The 22,053-nt window shown below is 48.3% G+C and overlaps 10 protein-coding genes across 10 annotated transcripts; 4 read left to right on the forward strand and 6 right to left on the reverse strand.

The window, feature by feature from the left end:
• Positions 1 to 860: 860 nt before the first annotated feature.
• On the reverse strand, positions 861 to 1,723 carry VTP21DRAFT_3426 (uncharacterized protein; the record flags this gene model as incomplete). Its single annotated transcript, XM_069393728.1, has 4 exons — positions 861 to 999; positions 1,071 to 1,132; positions 1,283 to 1,470; positions 1,573 to 1,723. 4 exons carry the CDS (start codon positions 1,721 to 1,723, stop codon positions 861 to 863), a joined length of 540 nt encoding a protein of 179 aa, XP_069249430.1.
• A 1,052-nt stretch (positions 1,724 to 2,775) lies between these two features.
• Positions 2,776 to 4,163, reverse strand: VTP21DRAFT_3427 (uncharacterized protein; the record flags this gene model as incomplete). The annotated part of the gene is made up of 3 exons (XM_069393729.1): positions 2,776 to 3,015; positions 3,109 to 3,244; positions 3,316 to 4,163. 3 exons carry the CDS (start codon positions 4,161 to 4,163, stop codon positions 2,776 to 2,778), a joined length of 1,224 nt encoding a protein of 407 aa, XP_069249431.1.
• Positions 4,164 to 4,662: 499 nt separating this feature from the next.
• VTP21DRAFT_3428 (uncharacterized protein) lies at positions 4,663 to 8,185 on the reverse strand (the record flags this gene model as incomplete). The annotated part of the gene is made up of 4 exons (XM_069393730.1): positions 4,663 to 6,945; positions 7,032 to 7,352; positions 7,433 to 7,704; positions 7,786 to 8,185. The coding sequence occupies 4 exons, from the start codon at positions 8,183 to 8,185 to the stop codon at positions 4,663 to 4,665; spliced, it is 3,276 nt and encodes a 1,091-aa protein (XP_069249432.1).
• A 708-nt stretch (positions 8,186 to 8,893) lies between these two features.
• On the forward strand, positions 8,894 to 10,915 carry VTP21DRAFT_3429 (uncharacterized protein; the record flags this gene model as incomplete). The annotated part of the gene is made up of 6 exons (XM_069393731.1): positions 8,894 to 9,327; positions 9,386 to 9,464; positions 9,523 to 9,675; positions 9,759 to 9,844; positions 9,909 to 10,035; positions 10,112 to 10,915. The coding sequence occupies 6 exons, from the start codon at positions 8,894 to 8,896 to the stop codon at positions 10,913 to 10,915; spliced, it is 1,683 nt and encodes a 560-aa protein (XP_069249433.1).
• A 340-nt stretch (positions 10,916 to 11,255) lies between these two features.
• Positions 11,256 to 12,494, forward strand: VTP21DRAFT_3430 (uncharacterized protein; the record flags this gene model as incomplete). The annotated part of the gene is made up of 4 exons (XM_069393733.1): positions 11,256 to 11,562; positions 11,637 to 12,048; positions 12,118 to 12,325; positions 12,420 to 12,494. The coding sequence occupies 4 exons, from the start codon at positions 11,256 to 11,258 to the stop codon at positions 12,492 to 12,494; spliced, it is 1,002 nt and encodes a 333-aa protein (XP_069249434.1).
• Positions 12,495 to 12,762: 268 nt separating this feature from the next.
• On the reverse strand, positions 12,763 to 14,062 carry VTP21DRAFT_3431 (uncharacterized protein; the record flags this gene model as incomplete). Its single annotated transcript, XM_069393734.1, has 3 exons — positions 12,763 to 13,424; positions 13,491 to 13,854; positions 14,000 to 14,062. The coding sequence occupies 3 exons, from the start codon at positions 14,060 to 14,062 to the stop codon at positions 12,763 to 12,765; spliced, it is 1,089 nt and encodes a 362-aa protein (XP_069249435.1).
• A 622-nt stretch (positions 14,063 to 14,684) lies between these two features.
• VTP21DRAFT_3432 (uncharacterized protein) lies at positions 14,685 to 16,354 on the forward strand (the record flags this gene model as incomplete). Its single annotated transcript, XM_069393735.1, has 5 exons — positions 14,685 to 15,005; positions 15,077 to 15,205; positions 15,277 to 15,429; positions 15,526 to 16,033; positions 16,134 to 16,354. The coding sequence occupies 5 exons, from the start codon at positions 14,685 to 14,687 to the stop codon at positions 16,352 to 16,354; spliced, it is 1,332 nt and encodes a 443-aa protein (XP_069249436.1).
• Positions 16,355 to 16,630: 276 nt separating this feature from the next.
• VTP21DRAFT_3433 (uncharacterized protein) lies at positions 16,631 to 17,308 on the forward strand (the record flags this gene model as incomplete). Its single annotated transcript, XM_069393736.1, has 1 exon — positions 16,631 to 17,308. One exon carries the CDS (start codon positions 16,631 to 16,633, stop codon positions 17,306 to 17,308), a length of 678 nt encoding a protein of 225 aa, XP_069249437.1.
• A 746-nt stretch (positions 17,309 to 18,054) lies between these two features.
• Positions 18,055 to 19,544, reverse strand: VTP21DRAFT_3434 (uncharacterized protein; the record flags this gene model as incomplete). The annotated part of the gene is made up of 2 exons (XM_069393737.1): positions 18,055 to 19,216; positions 19,417 to 19,544. 2 exons carry the CDS (start codon positions 19,542 to 19,544, stop codon positions 18,055 to 18,057), a joined length of 1,290 nt encoding a protein of 429 aa, XP_069249438.1.
• A 910-nt stretch (positions 19,545 to 20,454) lies between these two features.
• VTP21DRAFT_3435 (uncharacterized protein) lies at positions 20,455 to 21,534 on the reverse strand (the record flags this gene model as incomplete). Its single annotated transcript, XM_069393738.1, has 3 exons — positions 20,455 to 20,673; positions 20,756 to 21,369; positions 21,450 to 21,534. 3 exons carry the CDS (start codon positions 21,532 to 21,534, stop codon positions 20,455 to 20,457), a joined length of 918 nt encoding a protein of 305 aa, XP_069249439.1.
• Positions 21,535 to 22,053: the final 519 nt, after the last annotated feature.

Here is a 22,053-nt window from a genome sequence, read left to right on the forward strand (position 1 = left end):
TTGATGAGGAGGAGGGGAAGAGGTTGAGGCGGCGGGCCTTTATATAGACTTGCGATCGCGTAGAGGAGACCTTCTTCACGGCCATTTGTGCTACGATCTACAATCCGGCGACGGGGGGAAGAGTACTTCCTGATCATTGTATATACGTAATCTACCAGATGCATCGGGTCATTCGCGTTTGGCTAGACGACGTTTGGTAAAGGCTATTGTGTTTTCGTAGTGCACATATTTTTGCACAGCCGTGTCTGTTCAGGGTCGTCGTCCTTAATATTCCTAAAAAGAATTTAGCGTTGTTCAACTATAAGCACTTTGGGGCGATCGTCCCCTGGCGACCTTGGTCCGGTGCACCGCATATTTTTCAAAATATGATCGGGGTGTCCATCATTCGTGTCGATCAGTTTTGGTTCGCGCGAATATGATGTCAACTCGCTTTCCAAACGTACTTGGCGATCCAAGCAAGATACGGTCCAAGCCACCGCGAGGGTGGGGATCTTCGAAATGTTTATCGCTAAATTAGCTTAACTTCAACTCCTGCGGCCGCGTTCCATCCTCCCTCCCCCATGACGAGGACCGGCCATTTTGAGCGGGGAGGTATGTGGGCGGAGGGTTGGGTGGTAGTAAACCATTTTCGAAAAAGTCTCCTCCACACTCCAATCGCTAGTTCAGTTATGAACAACTTTTCTTTATTTTCAATCCAACAACAGGGGGGGGTGGGGGTGGGAGAGGGGAGGGAAAAAAAAATCTACACAATAGTGGCCATACCTTTTGAAGTGGAAAGAATAGCATATATGGGAAAAAAGCAACAACAACAAAAAGAAACAGCATGTATGAATCTCGACCTGCATATTGGGAGAGGCAATTTAGAAATATATACACATCTGATAATCCTTTAGCTTGAGGCCACATTTCTCGTAAAATTCGACATTGCGCTGGGCACAGTTCAATATCACCTTATAGCAGGAAGTCTCGCGACCTAGATGTTTCAACTGATCCACAATCCTACAAAAAGGGCCCCGGTGAGTAATTAACCATAGATGTATTCATATTGAGAACAGGCGCGATTCTCTTACATCAACCCCAGCTTCTTTCCTCGCTGAGAGTCATGTACAATCACGTCTTCGATATGCCCCGCCTACACAACAGAAATCGCTTAGTGGTTAGCACGGAACTTGACTGCGAGAAGGGGAGGAGCAATGCGCCCCTCCATGGACTCTCGATCGGCCCGGTGTGGAATTTCCCGCGAACCGGACAGAAAGAGGGTTGCATTCACCAAATACATTACCTTTCCGCATTGATGGAGGAACTTTCGCTCTACCAGCAAAGTGCCGCAGGCAATCACCCGGCCCTCAGGCTCTTCGATGACGGCTGTGTAGTAATCGCCCGCTTTCTTCAATGCGCGGAATTGAAGGATGAATTCCTCCTTGCTAATTTCGCCGACAGTAGAGAGCTGCGATAAGCATTCCAGAAAGCCTATAATGGACAAGATTGATTCCGCAATTGTTTAGTGTTCCGCTTTGTACAGTCAGTGCTTTGGAAGACCGCAGAATAGACATGTGTGGGAATAAAACGGACCTTTGTCATAGTCGTCAACATGGAGTGGGCGCAGTTTGTATCCCGAAGGAAGAACCGCCTTCACTTGCTCTGAGATCAGACTTAAGGGGAAAAGGAAGCCATCTTCGCCTGCTGATGCGTGAGCCGTGCTATCTTTGCCATTTGTAAACATGGTGATGGGTTTTGGAGATGATAAAAAAAGAAATCGGGGAAAAGCCTGGCGTGAAAAAAAAGGAAAAAGTCTATGTAGCTGCGAAAGCAATGAAAGAATTGATGTAAAAAGATGAAAACACAGACGGAAAAAAGAAAATGGCTTCTATAAGATTATGAACAAGATGGGGGAGCCCTCTAATTGAATAAAGAATGGAAAAAAAGTGTTTGGATGCTGCTTAGCCCAGTATGAAGAGCAAGCCTGGATTCCTCCAGCTCAGGGGTCGAATTTCCCCCGCACAAATCTATATTTACAGAGTGGCAGGTCAAACTTAGTTTTTTTTTATCGGCAGCCACTTCTCCAGCCAACCGCAGCCATAAACAAATCGGCATGGTGCAAGAGGTGATTAAAATTTTAATCACCTATTGTACCATTTGAATTAATCCCAAACTACTGTGGCTATAAATATACATTCTATTATGCCTGGCTATTTATGTTGCTTGAGAAACATCTGTTTTGTGGATATTTAGTATCAGGATACTACTCGACTATCATACCATTTACAAATATGCATGGATCACTTGTAAATTAACTTGCAAGGATCATTAACTGGCTCACCTCCTTTTGATTTGATGGCTATACGTCTTAGCTTAGGGTGATGAAGAGCCTTAGAAACTCCTCCTTAGAAAGTACAGCTGACTTCATTTCATCCAATGTGACTGCCATCTGGTTTAGGAGCCATTGTTCAATGATGCCTTTGTTTTCAAGCGACTTCAACAGCTCCAACACCTGCACTAGCTCCTGGAATATCCTTCGCCTCGCCTTGATATCAGGATGTGCTAATACTATGAATTTGCTGCTTTCGCATATCAAATGTATACTCATAAAGGGGCAACCAATGCACCAATTCTGCAATCTAATGGAATCATAGATTGCCGAAATTGAACTGGATTATCCCTAGAAAATTGGATTTGTTGGTAAGAATCAATGGAAAATGCATTGTTTCCTTTACTACCTTCATAAATTCTTCAAAAGCCTTCTCGCGCAATTCCTGCATCAAATCCGTTTCTAATCTACCCGGGGGGGGGGGCGTCTGACTTGATGAACTGGCGCCAAAGACTGCACCAGTCACTCCAGAAGTTACAGCGGAATTCAGAGAGAAAACATTTTCGAGAAACAATCTCAAGACAGTATTGTAGCGTTTCGTCGTGACCACTTTGTAAAAATGCAGCAATACTGATCAGCTGTTGGATGATGGGATTATCGGGAAGTGACCAGTCTATATCTCGTAGCTCAAGAATTTTGAAGTTGGACTGAATTGATAACAAAAAGAAAATCTTCCATGTTTTTTTTTGGGGGGGGGGGGTTAGTGTCTATTGGTAACAGCAAATTTGGATAGGTCCTACTTGGGATATTTTATAAAAGCCTGTATCGTCTAATGCTACTGTTGGTTTTGGAGATCGGATGATTGTATCTAGGCTAATCAGCTCTGGTTTGCCATATCCAAATCTATAATCTAATTCATTGTAGCAAATAGCAGCCCTATATATATGATATGAAATTGTAAATATTTGTTTCAAGTGGATGCAAAGTTGCAGAAATATTGCTCCAACCAGATTCTTCTTCGAAATTCTATCTCAATAGGATCTACCACGTTCGGATCCTCCCTATCCATCTGGAGCGCAACTGCCACGAGCGCGGCTTGGGAATGAAATCGATAGGCGGTCTCAAAGCGTAAAAGCCATGTCATACAGAGATTCATATTGAGAAATCCTGCGACTATCTGAGGTGAGGGTGTATCGAATGCATCCTCCGACGACTTCATCGCCTGCGCGAGTAAACTCCCTACTACGGAATGAAGTTGGTCTCTAATGGGAGTCTGTGGATGTGCCAATAGCAAGTGAATAGCCGTGCGCGCAACTGCAGTGTGAACGAGGATCGGTTCCAGTTCATTATTATAGTAACTTTCGAGAAAAGAAGCATGATTTGGATGCATATGCAAATCGCCGTTAGAACACCCCTTAACATAGATGTGAAAGAGATAGTCTCTAAGTTTTCGCTTGACGATAAGAGATTTCTTTATCCGGCTGATTTCCTTATTTTCAATCGGTTTTGGGATATGGTGCACCCGAAAATAAGAGCAGTGTTGAATTGGCCTGCTATTACATACGTTGTCTGGTATCTGGAAGTGGAAAGGGAAATTGGATAATGGTTTTCCTTCAAGTACAAATTGAGCACTAAAAAGACGAAGTAGATCTGTGAGCGAGTTCAGTCTAAGTTGAAAGCGTATAGCATTTGGGGTAAAAGGTACGTTGTATGGATCAGTGTCTTCGCCACTACCTCCAGTAGCAGCATCAAGCGTGGATGTGACGCAGGATATGTCTGGAGATCCATCCGAATACTGGGATGCGACCAAGCTCGGACCGGCAAGGCCATGAAGAGAGAGTTCTCCCCCACTCATTTGAGTGCGTTAAACAGAAACTGATGAGGCCTTGGTAATTGCTTTCTTTTTTGCATCAATAATCTTTATTCTTAATTACTGCAGATATTTGGATAGGTTTAAGAGTGGCTGAGAAATTAAATCAAGAGATTTCAATTTGACCACAGAATTTAAGGATTTGACTGAACACAAAATGTGGTGTATTAAATAATGTTGTGCTCAAACAAAAAGAGGATGCGAAAATTTAATTTCCGTGTCCTCTTTTTGCTTCCCGTCCGTAATATCCCGGGGGGAAGTCAAGTATAACAAAAGCCAGGATTTTTATTATTTTATCTATAACAATAACAAATAAGAAGTGGAAAGGAAAGAGTAGGTGGGGAAAAAAAAAATCAGAGGATATGTATCAGCTTGTCAGTATTTCAAGAGAAGAAAGGAGGAGGGGGAGAGAAGTATAAAGTCAAAGGGAGGAAGAGAAGAGAATAGATGGAATTAGAAGCAAAATTTTTTAGATTAAACATGGTTAGATAAACTTCTGCAAAGCTTTCCGCTTCTCCGGAGTCATGGCATTCCACAGCTTGTCCTTAATTTCCTGAGGTATATTGCCAAGCAAGGTCTTCAGGGTCGCCACCATTCTTGCCCCGATCTCTTGATCCACTCCGAGGACGCCCTCGGCAAGGACGTCCGTGAAGATTTCCACCAACCGCGGCACATTGGCGCCATTGGGGCCCAGGATGGCCGGGTGTTGGGCATCGAACAGATCGAGCAGATATGCGTAGGTAACGGGGGCCTCCTCGCGATCATTCAGGATGGGCAGCGCGGCAAACCACGAGGGAAGCACCTCGTCAACGTTGAACTTGTGGGCGCCGAAGCGGCAGACCTTGCCCACTGCGGCAATGGCGTTTTCGGTGACGTAGATGTTGTCCTCGGTGCGGGCCTCGGGGCTGTTGATGAGCTGGAAGAGAGGGTTAAGGGCGGCGGCACACACATCCCCATATTGCTCGCCACCAAACTGCGCACAGACTCCCATGCCATAGGCGGCGGCCTGTCGTACATCGGCGGCAGGGTCGAGCAATGCTCCCACCAGTTTCTCCACGAAATGGGCCTGGTAGTTGGAGCTTGCACTTGTGAACTCGACAATGTCGTCCCAGACGCACACCGCAAACTGACGTGCGGCCGGGATGGGGTGGGAAAGCATTCCGGAGAGCATCGGGATCAGCGTCTCAAAGTGTGGCAGGTAGGCATCGCGGTGGGTGCGCAAAATAGTGTGCAGCGCCTTGGACAGCTCTCCCAAGACCATCTCCTCGTTGGCCTCCTCCTCCAGCAGATTCTCCTCGTCCTCTGCATCGTAGTCTGCACTCTGGCGGGTGGCGGCGTGCTGCTGCAGGCGCTCCAGCAAATCCTTCAGCTGGGCCTCTGAGTGGCGGGTGAAGGCGGCCATCTCCTCGGGGGTCATGCACTGCTCCGCCAGGACCTCGAGCGACTCGTGGAAGCAGCTGTACACCTGGAGCAGGAAGCTCGGGTCGGCCTCCGACGCGATCACCTCCACCAGACGGGTGCAGATGGTGTGCCACATGGCCAAAAGATACTCACGGCTCTGGCCGGCGAGTTTGGCATCCTGCAGCAGCAATGGAATCACCGCGGCGGCAGCGTGGCGCACTCCGTCATGGAAGTAGAATTTGAGCAGGGGCAGCACGATCTCGAGCACCGTCTCGACATAGGGCTGGAATCCGGCGCCAAGCTCTTTCGCGTAGCAGATCAACATCTCCGTGGCCGTGCACTTCTCCTCCAACACAGTGGTTCGGATGCCGATCTGTTGCCCGTCGACGCCCACGAACTCCCATCCGTCCTCTTCGGCATAGCGCGCCTCGTCCTCCTCGCCGTCGAGGATGGCGAAGTCGGGCTTGAGCTGAGCAGACTTGAGAAGGGGTGGCATCACCACCGGGAGGTAAGGCACGAAGTCCGTTCCAAGCACCTTGCACACGCGAGCCCACGCCCCAAGGAGGTAGGAGATCTGGGGGTCGTCCGCTTCCGTGATGGACTGCTGGGTTTGCACCAAGAGGTCAATGAAGTCGGAGGCATTGGGGGCGAACACCTCCTTTCCAACCGCGAGCGCAATCAAAGTGGCGCACTCCATCGCCTTGCCTCTCAACAACCGATATTGCGTGGGAGCAGTCTGCCGCAACACGTTGATAAGCAGTGGCATAATACGATCGTAGTAGCGAACAAATGCGTCCTCTGCACTGTCTGCGACGGTGGCAATGGTGGTGATTGCCTGCTCCTGCACATAGGTCTTGGTGTTGTTAAGGAGAAGCAATAGCCGTTCAAAGATGGCATCGAGGTATGGCGAAAGCACAGCCTTGTCAGCAGCCTCGCAGAAGTTCACCATAGCGGCGGCGGAGTGAGCCTGGACGCGGGGGTTTATTGCGTCGTCCATCACGGGAACGAGACCGGACAGCACCTGCGAGTGGTACAACTTCTGCATTGTCGGGGCGAAGTCCGTCGACATCTGTCCAATGGCATTGCATGCGGCCCAGCGAACACGGGCATGGGGGTCCCGAAGGTATGGAAGCACAAGTTCGATAACTTTGCCGAGCTCAGCCTCCATGATCTTGACGCAGCCCTCGCCGATAGCGGAGATCGCCATCAGAGCAGCATGACGTTGTTGCCACTGCTGGGAGCCAAGCATCTGGGGAATGTATTGGAACGTGACCGGGAGAACGGATTTGCCACCCAGAGAGCGAGCGAGACGGTCCATTGCCTGCTCACCGATGGCGTAGTTTTCGTCGTTATCGTCCTCCTCCAACTAATATCCCCCCCCCAGCCCCCAAAAAGAAGATAACTTATAAACAAAAATATTCCAGAACAAATCCAGGAGAGAAGGTAGCTTACGTCGTCTGTTGTGAACCAGCTCTCGTCCTCCTCCATATCCGTCATCATTTCCAGTGCCACGGGGACGATTTGCTGGCAGAAATCGGCCGCCTTGCGCATCATGGCTGGGTTGGCCTCCGCAAGACTGACCAACAGCTCAAGAGCAGTCTGCCGCGTGCGGTCCTCGAAGGACTTTTCCTTCATAATGTTGACCATGAATGGGATTAACTCGGAGAGAACAGGGCGGAAGAGTCGGGGCAGGTTCTCGGCAAGATCGATCACGGTTGTAAGGGCATCGAAGAGATGGTCCTCCTCTTTTTGAGCAGCCAGAGGGGTTAAGACCTACAAAAAGTGCGGTAAAAAAAATCACATGTAAGCACAGCTGAGAGAAAAATAAGAAGCATTTATCCTGCACGACTCACGTTCAGCATCAGAGGCATCAATTCCGCGGCCACCTCTCGGCTGGTTGTCTGTGTAGCAAGCAGGAACTGAACCGCAGCTTTCAACGCGGCAAGCCGAACTTCTTTGCTCTCGTCGGCAAGACTCGTTGCGAAAACGCCTTTCACTGCGTCGGTGTGCTGGTTAGAGATGAGATGAGGCACGCTCGAAAATATCCGGAAAGCAGACTCGCGATGAGAGGGGGAGGGGGATTTGGTACATTCGAAAAGGGAGTTCAAAAGTTCCTGCCATGCGTCTAGAAACATCCAAATCATAGACATAGCACATCAGTATAGGTGCGGTATGGCCACACAGCGGCATCGCCGTGACTACTTACGCTCCTCCGATTTTGCAACCTCGGCAATCGTATCGCACACCTTATGTCTCACTCCTGCATTTGTCTCTGCCGACAACGAATATAAGAGCGCGTTTTTGACCTGTTGCCTAGTTCCTTCCGCGACAGCCATCCACAATGTGGTTTCCTCTTTCCCTGCAGTCAGGACCCTGAATGCGATCCGTCGCAGCAATACACTCGAGAATGACTGAATATCCGGCTGCGCAGGTGAGTTGATGAGCTGTGCGAGACCTAGCAGAAGGACATCCGGCTGATGCGCGACCCAGTGATCATTAAGGCGCTGTTCTGCCTGGGAGCGAATAGTGTTATCAGCGTTGGAGAGCTGCGCAAGGACAGGAGTCAGCTGGGAGAGGACATCTTCTGGCACAAGCTGCTGTGACATCTTATGAAATGGGGGCTGATTAAAAGAAATTAATGGGTATTTTATATTTGCGTTGTATATAATGAGATGATCAAGACAAAAGGTGGAGAAGAGCTCTCTCCTGAATGCTTGAAAAGTTTAGCTCTTTTTTTTTGTTGTCGTTTAGAAAAAGAAAAAACGCGGTCCATCAAATTTTTTGCGGCTTTTGATTGGGCGATGTTTCGAGTAAGTCAACAAGGGAAAATGATGACTGACATCTCTCCCAGTCATTTCGGGCAAGGCTCATTCCATTGGGGGCCGAGGCTCGCTGCATAGGCATCTCGCTGAACAGGCCCAGAGCGTGGCCTGAAACCCCCATGAGCGTTGCTGCTTAGCTCGCATGTGTGCTCACTACGTCAGAGACACGGGCAACAGGCTTCAGACCTCGAGTCGGATATGTTTGGAGAGTATGAGCAAGGACTCAATGCATTCTGCAACGGTCGCTCCTGGAAGCGAGCTCTGATGAGAATCGATTTACTGCACCACGCAACCCCATGCCGCCCATCTATCTCCCTTCTACAAGCGGTTTAACAGCAGAACCCGTTGTACTAATAAGCTACTACGAATCAAAAATTGGTCGGAGTTGGGGCGAGTTAAACCTAGATCCTCGTTCCATACCTTGGAACCGCCCGTCATATTCTTGAGTCCCAGAGCAGACCTCTTTCTTTCGTTTATGACTCTCTTTAAAACATGCTCCTTCGAACCTTTCCTGTTCTTCTCCTATACCTCTCCGCGGCCTCATGTCAGGATTTCCACCGCTTCGATCTGCGGCTAGACAAATCTACCTTATTACATCGGTACGATTATTCTCATTCACAAAAATTCCAGCGCCGCGATCCTCCCCCTTCGCCTCCTCAGCCCCCTCTCGCTACAAACACCGCTCAAGACAGCCCATCGGGGCCGCCTCTAAACTCATCCGCATCTGATCCGATTATAAAACTACAGGATGGGGTAGCTGTCTTGTTCGCAAACAGCTCGCTCGCGGCCCCACAAGGCACCGTTTTTCAGATAGATTTGAACTGTAACATGTCAGCTGCATCATGCAATCGTATCGGCCAGGCTGCAGCGAATGCCGCAACTTGGATCACTTCCCTTCTAGATATAAGAGAGTCAAAGAAAATCAAGTACGTGAGCAAACCGCCGATTTTTTTCGAGCTAGAGTGATTAATGGGTTGTTCTTAGATTGAATTTAGCTTATCGAAGTTTTTGTACCGAAAAATGTGACAACAAGACTCTCGGATGGTCTTCCTCTTCAGCACAAGTATGCGTTGGCATTTTTCTTTGCCCCCTTATTATTAGCTCACTGTCCTATTATATAGTGGACTCTCCCGGGACTCCAAGGCATTGATCCAAATTATCTCTATCCCCAGTCCCTCGCAAAGCAACTTTCGCCTTTCGATTTGCAGTGGGCGGATTATGATATTATTACCGAGTTTAATTCAGATGTGGTCGAAAACAAGATCTGGTTCAAGGTAAAAAAAAACCAAGATCAGCAATGGCCTGGTCTACTGGTTGTAGGCAACAATCTTTGGGATCTAATCTCCGTAATGTATAGGCCGATAACACCACAATTGGTCCAAAGCAAATTGATTTTGAGTACCTGTTGTTACATGAAATAATACACGGTCTTGGGGTGATGAGGTAGCGATGATAATTTAACACCCTCTCCAATGGACATCCGATTCTAACTCAAAATACCCTTTAGCTCATGGGCGCCCTATTTTCTGCCGCCGTCCTCGTTCTATACCCCACTGATATCACCTCCGTTCACTCCTGAGCAGTTAAAGATACTCACGCCGCCGCCCTCGTTTAACCAGGATCCTGAAACCAACGTATGTGTATTCAAATTTATAATCAGCATATATATATATATATTCACGACCATCTAATGCCTCTCTGTTGCTATAGCTAACGCGGCTCTCTGGCTTTCTTCCCAGCGTCATTTTTGACAAATATCTACTGATGAATGGCGTGAACGTGATGTATCCGCCGCTGGATGAGATGTCACAAAAAATCCGTTCGGTATGCTATGAGGGCAACGGCACCCTGGCCCTCAACTTTGTGCAGTCCTTGCTGGAGAGCCCGGAGGCTTACAATCTATCACGATTATTATACGATACTTCCGGTTACCCCAACTCTGTTTTGTTTCGCTTCCCTCCCAATGTGCGGCTGAACCCTCCCACAGCACCCCAAGGGTTTATCGTGATGCAAACCTCCAACATGCAGCAATCGATATTGGCCCAATTCCCTGAGCATCCGGGGGCCAAGAATGCAAGTGAGGTCAGTGCCGGGGAGAACATTCTTTTGCGGGAAACGGGATCCCTCTTTGCATCCACCACCCCCTTTTCTCATTTTGCCGACGGTAGTCCCATCATGAAAGAAGAGGTGATCTATGGAAAGACCTTGGAGGAAATAACTGGAGTTGGCGAGGGGAATCGGACCGCCAACCCAGCTCTTGCGGCCCAAGTTCTAGGAAATGCAGTGCTGGGGATGCTGGAGGCTCTGGGGTATAGCACCAAAATCAAGCGACTGGAATTGCCCGCCGCTGCCAGCGCAGATCCTCATTGGCTGCCTCGCAAGCCGAAGTGCAGACCTGTTCCCTCCCACAATGCGGTGGACGATGGGTCTAGCTCCAAAGCATCATCGCTGCCCGCCGAGGTGTTCTGGGGGGTTGGCACCTGGCTAGCCGCCGCGTTGATTTTTGTTGTATAGGGTTGGAGGGCGCGTTTTTGCTTATCATATTTATTTCATGTTTACAAGTTAGGTCAACTTTACACACTTCATTCCCCATCTCCCTCATTTATTTATTTGATATATTCCCTTTTTCCACTGGCATTGCTGATTGTATTATAATTCTCAACCCCTCTTCTTTTTTGTATGTTCTGTTTCCCGCACGGTCGATCCGCCCCCTCCAACTGTAACTTCAATTTAAGATGCCACCAACACGATGTAGTCACAATTTTAATAATATAAAAGTCCATGTGAGTCTGGAGTCTCCCTCTCCCCCATTCATAATGCAGTCCATGTTAATTTAAACAACAATCTAGTAATTATGCCGATACCGCCCACTATCCTCCCAGACGGCACCTACCTTCCCCTTCCGTCCTCCTCCGATTCGCTCCCGCGGATCCTCCCATACCGATTTCTTGTTACACTTCTTCTTGGTCAACTCCTTTCTCTTTGCATCACAGCCACCAACACCATTAATGAGCAGCTGCATAGAAACGCCGGCATCTCAGTGCCAACCACCCAAATCTTTCTTGCCTATGTGGCGTTGGCCGTGGGTTTCGGGGGTGTCATAGTATGGAAACAGGGATGGAAAGGGTGGTGGGAGGTGATGAGAATAGGAGGGTGGAGATGTAAGTGTGCTAATATTTGGACTATGGATCGATGCGGATTTTGGATCAACTTACCATTCCACCTAATCAACTAGACATTCTCTTGGGTTTTGTGGATGTGCAGGCAAACTATTTCATCAATAAGGCATTTTCGCACACAACTATCCTGTCTGCAATGCTGATCGACAGCTGGTCGATCCCTTGCGTGGTGCTGCTCTCCCGCACTTTTCTACGGCACTCGTATCACTCCACGCAATATCTCGGCGTGGCCGCATGCCTTCTGGGACTCGGCCTGCTCATATGGAGCGACGTGATGAGCGGGCGAATAAAAGATGGGAACGACATAGAAGGAAAAGAAAGGATTTTGGGCGACCTTATGGCGCTCGTCGGCGCAACGTGCTATGCGATCTCGAATGTGGCGGAGGAATGGATGGTGCGTGGTGGGCGGATACGGGAAGTCGTGGGAGGATTGGGGCTCTGGGGCGCCATCATTAGCGGTATTCAACTGTAAGTAAAAAGTAGAGTAGAACCGATGTTTTGACGGAAAAATGGCTAATGCTTTAAGTTGCCTATTAGAGTGGTCCTGGAGAGAAATGAGATACTCGCTATTCCCTGGACCTTCTCAGCCATAAGTTTAATTCTAGTCTTTGATGTAGCGCTTGTCTGTCTATACTCACTTGCACCTGTCCTCTTCTGCCTCTCCTCGGCAACCTTCTTTAACCTCTCATTGCTAACGAGCGACTTCTATGGCCTGCTAGTGGCCATGATCTTCTTCCACATTCAAGTAAGTGATTATTCTTCTACTCCAGAACCTATTGCCTGCGGGCGCTGCGCTTCTTTTGGAGAAGGAAGCCGCTAATGCACCCTGTCCTTTCTAGGCCAACGCCTTGTATTTCCTTGCGTTCCTGACCATCGTGGGAGGCATATTTGTGTACAATATGGACTCTACCTAAGCACCAAGAACCCATGTTTCTAACTTATCATCTATATACCACATTCATATTTATGCTGTCCCACCCATTCAAGCCATCATTAAATTATTTCTTAACTGGGAGGGGGGGGGGGTAGCGGGAGAAGATAAAGTGTGGAATCGGCCAAAGCAGGCAGACAAATAAAAATAATGCACTGAAAAACGACAAGGATGAATCATGAATGGGGTGTGTCATAAGATTGGGAGAGTGGGGGAGAAAGATAGGGAGAAAAGACATGACTTTAAAAATGCTAATTAGCCATCACCTCACACCCCTCCTCAACAAACGGAGTGGGAGGACAGTGTGTGAGTAAGAACTCCAGCTCGCCCTTCAACTCATTCACGAACTCCTCGATCTTCAGATCATTTGGATCATATCCAAAAGGCGATTCGATCTCGGAGGCTATACCATCGATCCCAATCAAGGTGAATGCGATCAAAGTGACGACGGGGATCACAGCCCATTTCAGCTCATGCACCAGCGTGAAAGGAAGCGCGACACAGTACATGGTGACGGTTTGCTTGAGGTGGATGTTATAGGCGGACGGGATGGGCGTGCGCAGAATGCGTTCCAAAATGGTCAGAGTGTCGGTGAGGGTGGAGAGGGATGCGGAGAGTGAATTGGAGAGGGTGGAGTCGATTTTGCTATTACGGCGCTGCTTGGCGATCCAGTAGGCAATACGAAGGAGTATTTCGAGAGGCAGCGACATCGTCGGCTGACCCAGGTATTTGGGGGGCATGTTGGGACCGGAGGATTGATAGGATTGAAACCCGTTATAGAGAAGAGGAGCTATTTCATCGGAAGTGGTGATTCCATTTGAATTGGCCGGAGTGGGGTAGGGGCGTGAAGGGGCTTTGGCATCTGGGTGAGAGTTTCGGGGAGGCCAGTCATCTGGAAGGAGGCCTACCATATCTGTTCACATAGAATACAGGTTGGCATCAATATATGCTCTGCAATCCATTGTTGGATGAATACCACCTTCATAGTCAGCCCCAAGTTCTCCTCTCAAATGATGCTGGACAGCCACGATGAATGCAATTGTCAGCCGCATTGCTTTCACCTTCTCCGCCCTATCATCCTCTCCTTTCTCTGGAACTGCGTACCACATTGTCCGTAAGAGGGTTCTGATGGTAGCGGTAATTTGCTGAAACGCGCGCCGTCCCTCATAGAAGCGGTCATATGCGCCATTGGTACGAAACACAAGCAGCATTCCAACCACGATGGACATCGAAGGCACGATGGTGATTGGTAGGGCAATATTCCACCCTCGGCTGTAGGCAAAAGCAATGAGTGCGGAGAATAGGCTTATTAACAGAATGCTGGGGAAGATGTTGGGAAGAACCTAAGAGGATAGAGTAGCGAATTAATGGTGGATTCCATGCACTTATGAGAATGGGACCGCGTTTGCATTGATGTAATGGATCAAGTGTCCAAACTGCGCGCTGCAAACTCCCGTTCAACGCGGCTCCATTTCCCACCAAGCTTACCGATCCCTTCCACCTGAGAAAATCAGGCCGCCTCCAGGCCGAGTATCTACACCGGTTGTGCATGATTAGGGGGTATTCAAGGAAAGACTAGGCGAGATGGAAAATGTTAAATAAAATGAAGGATAGAATGATGTCTCAATAGCCAGAGAACGATTAGTTCGGGCTCCAAGGGGAAGGATTTTGGATGTCTCGGATCCTCGGATTTGGAGCCACGCTCTAAAAAAGAATTTAAGGTTATCCAGTTCGCGGTCCTCCGCCAGCCTTGTTGCGAGGAAAAGAGAGTTTGAAGTTTTTCTTACATTTTTTTTTTTCTTTAACAGACTCCGGACCTGATCTTGTTAGCGCATTTCTTGTTCTTCCTCTCCTAATTCCCTCTCCTTCGTTTTGCTTCGTTGACATTGGTCAAGGCCGTAATCCTCATCCAAGGCCGAAGCTTTTTTTACTCCTATTCTTTTTTCTCGGCTTTTCTTTTCTCTTCTTTTCTTTCCATTTTCTTCTCCACTTGCTCCATTTTCTAAAGGGTTTGTGAGATCTCTCCGACTTAGTTTTATTTTTGACGGAGCCACGATCCGAGCTGGAGGATAGCCCACCCAAGCACGACCAAACTGTTCGCTGTTACGCGTAGATTTCTATCGCGAAAACCGTCCTTGAAGGACCCCCATCAGCTCCCATTTCCATAATCCTAATGGAAGAAACCGATTCTCCTACATCCGATCCCTCCTCTCCCCCTCGATCCCCAATTCTCCCCTCTGCCATCAACGAAGATGAATTTCCCCAGAAATCTACAACTCAGATTCCTTCTGAGAAGGAGGATTCACCCCTGCCCTCTCCTCGTCGCACCCCTAGTCACCCCACCACCTCTTCCACGACGGTGACGGAGCGCAAGCATGTGTTGCGGTACGATGCATCCTGGCCAATCTACGGCCTCGACTGGAGTCGACGGCCATCGGAGCAGGAAGCATGGCGATTAGCCCTAGGGAGTTTGATGGAGGATTGTGTAAATAAGGTGCGGCATTGGCCCTTCTTTTTGGCTTAGCTCTGCACAGCTGACCATCTGAATTTCATTTTGGTGTGTAGCTTCAGGTTGTAACCCTCCCGGAGTACGTTGCCTCCGTGGAAGTGCATTCTTCGCGTGGAGACTTTGCTGTGCTAGCAGAGACGGATATAGGATACCCGGTGACTAAAGTCTTGTGGGAACCGTGGAAGGTTGCTATTCCTACTGTGTTCTCCTTTCCTGCGTGTATGCGTCTCTAACCCTACTTTCTTTTCATGCAAAGGGGGGAAGCAGTTCGACCGACTTGCTGGCAACCACATCGGACTTTGTGCGAATATGGGAGCTTGGATCGAGTGAATCCGAGGACAACAACTTGGTGGGCAAGGGTGAGAGCGCGCCACGACAGAGTTTGGGCTTGAAGGCGACCCTGAAAAACGTAAGATGTCCCCATCCTATTGTTCCGCCTTGGAGAAGATCAGGGCGTGGTGCTGATGATTTGCATCTACGTTTTCTTTCTCTCCCTCCTCTCTAGACAAAATCTGACTTCTCTGCCCCCCTCACTTCGATCGACTGGTGTGAGTCGGATCCCGCCCTCCTAGTCTCAAGTAGCATTGATACAACCTGCACGCTCTGGAACGTGGAGACCCAACAGACGACAATACAGCTCGTGGCGCATGAAAAGGAGGTCTATGACGTAGCCTTCATGCCTGGAAGCGCCTCTATTTTCGCAACGGTAGGGGCCGATGGGACAGCGCGTCTATTTGACACGCGCTGCCTGGAGCAGTCGCGCATCATTTACTCATCTCCCTTCTCGCCTGTGAACGCAAATTCCCTCCCCGTGATTCCCGGCGTGTCTCTGCTTCGGCTGCAGTTCAACAAGATCAATGCAAATTTGATAGCAACCCTACACGTGGCCACCAATATTGTGCATGTACTGGATATTAGGACATCGCAGCCACTAGTGGAATTGAGGGGCCATTCTTCTCCAGTGAATGCCATCGGCTGGGCGCCCCATTTGTCAAATTTGCTGGTGTCTGGAGGTAATGGGTGCAATAGAGATGGAAAAAGGCGGCCATTCTTGCATGCTAACCCATCCCCCCCCCCCCCCCTCCTTCTCTTTTTTTTCTTCCTCTTCATTAGGGGATGACTCTCAAGTGCTGGTGTGGGACCTTGACGATCCTAGCTCGTACGCCCCTCATCTCCCGCCTGGTGCGCCTCCCCCAACGGCCCAAAAAATTGTTCACCATCCGATCCTCGCCTACACCGCGGATGCAGAGGTGAACCAGCTGTGCTGGAGTGGAGTCATGCCAGACCGAATGGGCATCAGTTTCGGAAGGCGATTGCAGGTGTTGAAGATTTAACTTATTGACTCTTACCAAGCTAATCTTATGCCTTTGAAGTTGGAGAAAGGACGCTTAATTCTTCTTTTTTTTTCTATTTTTCATTGGTCTTCTTTTTTTAGCACACTTTACCCTTTTTATAGTCTCCTTTTCTTTCTTTTTTTTTTTTCTTTTCTCGCGAAATGTTGTTGTTTATTTCTCCTTTTTCTTTTTTTTTTCCCACCGCTTATTATGGATAGATGATTGCCTTTTTTATCTAATTAAAGGTGACCTAGTAGTATATCGGGATAGGAATGAATGGATTTTCATTATGTTTCAATCCATTTAATAGATGCGGCGCATTTCCAGAGTCAAGATTCTCGTCCTCTCCATACTCGCTCTATTAACTTGGATCCATCGAGCCTACTTCTAAACCAAGCTAAGCTTCAGAAAACAATAACAAAGCCTCTTTCGCGTCCACCTATCACCTCTTTCCACGGACAAGTGCTGATCGATGCATGTCAATCCCCCCCCCCCTCCCCCAATGCAATCCCCCCAAGTCCTTCCTTGAAAGGGTTTGATGAGGGATCAGGGCAAGAGTCGATCGCGAACAAAACCTATTTAAGGGACCAGGAATGTAAGGGAAGAAGAGGTGTGCTCCTTATCACTACCCTCTACTCTCTCCACCACCACCACCACCTCCTCCTCCCCCCTCCACCACACACTCCTTCTCTCAACTCTCATCTCTACTGCCTTTCCAGCCTCTACACTCCCACACTTAGAACCCACTCAGATTCCTCATCGAATCATAGTATGAAGTTTTATTATCTTCTCCTCCTCCTGGCCACGCTCCTTTTGGTGAACGCCCACTCATTCACCATTGAAGACGCTCAAAACTGTATCAAGGACTGTAACGACGACCACGACGACTCCGAAACCGTGACCGAATGCCAGACATGGTGTCTGCAGCGCTACCGGGATGAACAGGAAAACTAAGCTAAACTAAATATACGAGCAAAAAGAACCAACCTCCTCTTCCCCATTTTGACGAATTTTTCAGCCTTGTTCTTAATCTTTCCTGTAAACACATTGCCACTAGAACATCATTGAATAAAGACAGCATACATACTCAGCGACTATCTGAAAACTCCCCCCCCCCCCCCCCCATGATGAAATGTTGACTAGGCTGTATGTAAAGAGGCAGAATGGATATCATACCGATCGTAGAAATTCTCTCAGGGGGGATCATGAAGGGAGAGAGAAGATCGGATCAGCCTCACCGCTTCAATTATGTTGACATGCGATCTGCGGAAAATGTTAATTAGAATGGAATGACATGATTGGGGGGGGGAGAGGAACGTGGCAAAGTGTGGCCCTAAACGTGGTTGCGTGAGTAATCGCATGCGGAAGTTAATTCTAACACGGGGATGCATGGGATGGGAACACTCCGAACCTTAGGCAATTCGACTCGCTTGGCATAAAAAGCTCTAATTCTTTATTTTTTTTTCTCTATAGAAAGATATTAAACGGTATCATTTAAAAAGATAAGGGATTATAACACCATTCAATCTTGGGGTATTTCATAAAGGAAAAAAAATTCACGGGATAAAAAGAATATAAACCACTTCATAATTAGAAAATCATAATAAGAAAATGGGGAGATAGTCTACAAATGTGGGACGCCCCATCGATCCAATGATGCGCTCACATAAGACGAAAATATAGTGGGAGAAATAGGATTATTAGTAGGTCAACATATTCAGGAGCTGTGTAAATGGACTGTTTTCATCCTCAACATCCAGGCCTTCTGGAAACATGCCCGCAGTGGGATCTTGTGCCTCCATTGCAGCCTCGAAATTGCCCTCTGCAGAGAGCATGGACGGATCCTCTTGCTGGGGTTCCATGGGTAGTGTGGCGGGCTCCTCCTCAGGAACAGGGAGAGCATCCGAATTGTCTAGTTTTGTGTAAGCCTTTTGGGCGTGGGCTTTGTGATGGTGGTGACTTTGATGATGGTGATGGTGATGAGCGTTATGGTGGTGATCGTGGTGATGATGATGGTGGTGGTGGTCGTGGTGGTGGTTCGAGTGGTGATGATGGTGATGATGATGGCTATTATGATGGTGGTGATGGTGGTGGGAATGATGGGGGTGGTCAGCGGCATCGACCTCGTCATCCCCCTTGTTTGTTTCGTCTGTCTTCGTCATCTGGTCATAGTAGGGTGTCTTACTATCTTCGCCATCATCACCATCGTCCTTCCCGTAGGAATAGTAGACCTCGGGTCCCTCGTCCTTGTCGTCATCCTCGTCCAACTTTTCGTCGTCGCCCTCGTCATCGCCTTTATCAAAGTCAACGATTGAATTGTCCAGGTCGCCAGCTGCCTCCCACCCAGGCAAGGATTCCTGTTGATCCCCTTGCAAGAGGTTGGGGACGATGGCATCGAGCAACTTGGAGGTATCCAGGAGGTTGCCGGACAGATCGAGGCCACGCTTATGCTTGCTTCTCCGCATGAGATCCATCACGCTTTCGAACGCAAGATCAATATCGGCCAGGTCCCCGTTGCTCTCCTCCTCCTCGTCGTACTCTGACGGATAGTCTTCCAATCGATTGAGCCACCAGAGAGAATCGGCGGGGCCGTTGCTGGCGTAGATCGAGTTGTGGGGTGCCATTGGCCTTATCTTCTTTGGCATCTCCGGGAAATTGCGGAAGGGTGGGTAGTCCTCGTCGAAATCAAAGTCCTCCTTATCCTCCTCCTCTTCGTCATCGTCTTTGGGAGGTGGGGACATGTACACCTTGTGATGATTGGGTTTGGATTTGGGTTTAGATTTAGCTTTGGCTTTGGCTTTAGGTTTAGGCGTCACAGCATGAACGTGTTGGGGATGTGGGTGTTCAGAAGGAGAATTGAGACTGCAAGGTAAGGAGAAAAGAAAAAGAAAACAAAAGAATACACAATGCGTTAGGATCGAGCTAGGGCCTTGGCTTTCCACGGGAGCCATGAGAGTCCCCTGAGTTGGCTTATCTCAGGTAGGAGAGATGGGGAGGGGGATAGGATGGGATGGGATGGGATGGGATGGGATGGGATGGGAGGGGAGGGGGCGAGCACTTACAGAGGTAACACCGACATATCCAGCCCCAAAGGGGTGTCTAGATTCAAGCCTCGGCGTTCATTTAATGCGACCGGCGCTGCTGTTGTCGTCACAACCAATGCCAAACTTATTAGAAAAAAGGATTGCATGTCCTTTTTTTCACTCTTCGATGCTGTGCTCTAAAAAGCTTCTTAAATGCCAAATATGCTACAATAAAGAGAGGCTGGATTGAGAGGGGGGGAGTGGGAGGGAAGGGGGTGTGAACAATGGAGTGGAGTGGAGTGGAGTGGAGTGGAGTGGAAGTGATATGGTATAATGCAGTGCAATATGGTGCAGTGTGGCGGGATGTGATATAGTATGAAGGAGGTGAGAAAAGAAAGTGTGGTATTATCTAATAATACAGATAGGAAGCAAATGCAATAGATGCAAGGTAAGTGCGTGCTGTGTGGAGGAAAATGGGGATGTGTAGGGAGGTTTGATCGTTATTCGCGAGAATAAATACTCTTTCGAGAGTCGACTGGAACGTTTCAATTTCGCCGAGCTTATTATTTATTCAGCGCTTCCCAAGACTTCGACCTCCACACCACATTCCAATTATAAATGAAAACCTTCCAAATTGGGACAAGATATGATTTAAGCTTTGATGCCTAGATTGACGTTATGTTCGTGGCTCTGTTTCCTCCCTCCCCTCCTTCCTTTTTAACTGCCCCTTCCGTTGTAAGACGGCGGGAATATGTTTTATTTTTAACCGGAAATCATTTTAGCTAATACCGGCAAATATGGAGGATGGAGGGGTGAAATACCTCATATTACGTTTCTCAGCCTAAAAGGGGGAGGAGTTGACAAGGTATTCTTATTCAGTTGAAGCGAGAGACAGGAGAGGAAAGATCGTATCAAGCCCAATACAGCATAGTAAAAGAGAAACCCACGTGTAGAGAAATAGATAGAGACAGTGAGGGAGAAAGAAGGAAAATAAATAATAAATAATAAATAAAAGTGTCTGAAAGTTCTTCTGCGTGTACTTGGTACAATAGGATGGGATTGATGTAGTAGTACAGTTCATCGAGACGCTCGTTCTGAGTCGGAGGCGGCCGCATCGTCTCCAATCCTGAAGTTCTTCCACGGGCCTGCGTCGCTCACCTTGCATCCCTCAGGGCATCTGCACTTGCCTCCAAATTCCTCTGGCAGGTTCTGCGGGTCCACATACTTGAGCAGTTCGGTCTGGTACTTGCTACCAAGAATGACGATTTTGCTTGCCGTCACTTCATCAAGGAACGGCTGTTGTTTGTTATTAGGGGTAGAAATGGGGGAGGTGAGACTAAAGGTAAGATTAGTTACGGAATTCGATTGGCTTGCTCACCTTAATCATGTTGAATGCTCCAGAGAAAAGAAAAGGCGCATTGATGATGATCATCTTGCCCATCAATTCCGGGTAATTGTCCTGCGCAATTGCAGCAATTCGCTTAATGAAGCCCAAGGCCATGGGGACTTGCCTGAGTGACAGGCCCTTCAAATCGGTGATGGTGAATGTCTGTTCCACTCGTTCGCCAGCTGCCTGTGAGCAGGCTGGGAACCGCTCATGGATCAAATGTTCATACCCAACAATGAAATGCTTAATCATTCGGTCTTCCGTGGTGATTTTGAACATCCGCGCCACATCAATGCCACCCAATTGCTCAATGTACACTGGCCGACCCTTCCTATCTGTCTTATGGTAAAAGCGAGGGTAGAATTTGGCCATCTCTTCGGCCTCGGGGAACACAAAGTTTTGGACCAGGGAGTCCACGTCCATGTCCCGGCGCCACTGCTCGGTAGCAGTGAACATGGCCTTTGCTGCAGCATGATTGAAGCGCCGTGCACGGAGAAAGCGGAGTAGAGTAAAGTCATCGTGAGCGGAGGAGATGAGGCCTTCTTGCTCAAGATCCTCACGGAAACGGTGGAGGGCAGCCTCTTGTTGAGGGGTCAGATTGCCCACTATAAAGTTATGGATGCCAATAAAGAGCGTCGGTGAGTCTGTCTGGGAGAGCCTGCAGGAAGAGTCTGGTAGTTCTTACCTCTGCCCGTTCCTTGGAATCGCATAGACAAGGTAGACAGAGTGCGCTGGTCGTCGGATGGTGGGAGAAGGGTGCTTGGGGACATTCTAATGAAGAGCTATGCTGATTCATGGCAGATCGAGATTAGTATGCATCACTAGATGATCACCAATGCAATCCACGCAGCATCCATGTTATCAACGGGGAAGCGATCGAGACTTACTCAGGATGAGATTATCGAAAGGGATGATGGGATTGCGGGAAAGGAGCGACAAGTATAATTAGGAAATATGGATTGAATGAAGGGGATAAACAAACAAGCACACAAACAAACAATATAATATAATATAATATAATATAACGTAGTGCTATTTCCTATTCTAATATTTAATACGAGAGAGTAAAAGAAAGTACAGGGAGCAAAACTTAAAACGAGGTAAAGAGACCAAAGAAAGAAAGTGGACGAATTTTAGGGCCATAGAAACCCGTCGCGGAGTCTTTGCGCCGATAAGTTCGGGCTGATAGGGCAGCCATTTATTAGAAAAGCTTGTTTCTGGGCCCTCTTCTCGGCCTTGTGATGCTCGCCGATTCAGTCCAGCAGAGCTGATTTGCCACGCTGGCTCAG

This window comes from Calcarisporiella thermophila (genome assembly GCF_041956535.1).
Source record: "Calcarisporiella thermophila strain CBS 279.70 unplaced genomic scaffold VTP21scaffold_17, whole genome shotgun sequence".
NCBI classification, from domain to species: domain Eukaryota; kingdom Fungi; phylum Calcarisporiellomycota; class Calcarisporiellomycetes; order Calcarisporiellales; family Calcarisporiellaceae; genus Calcarisporiella; species Calcarisporiella thermophila.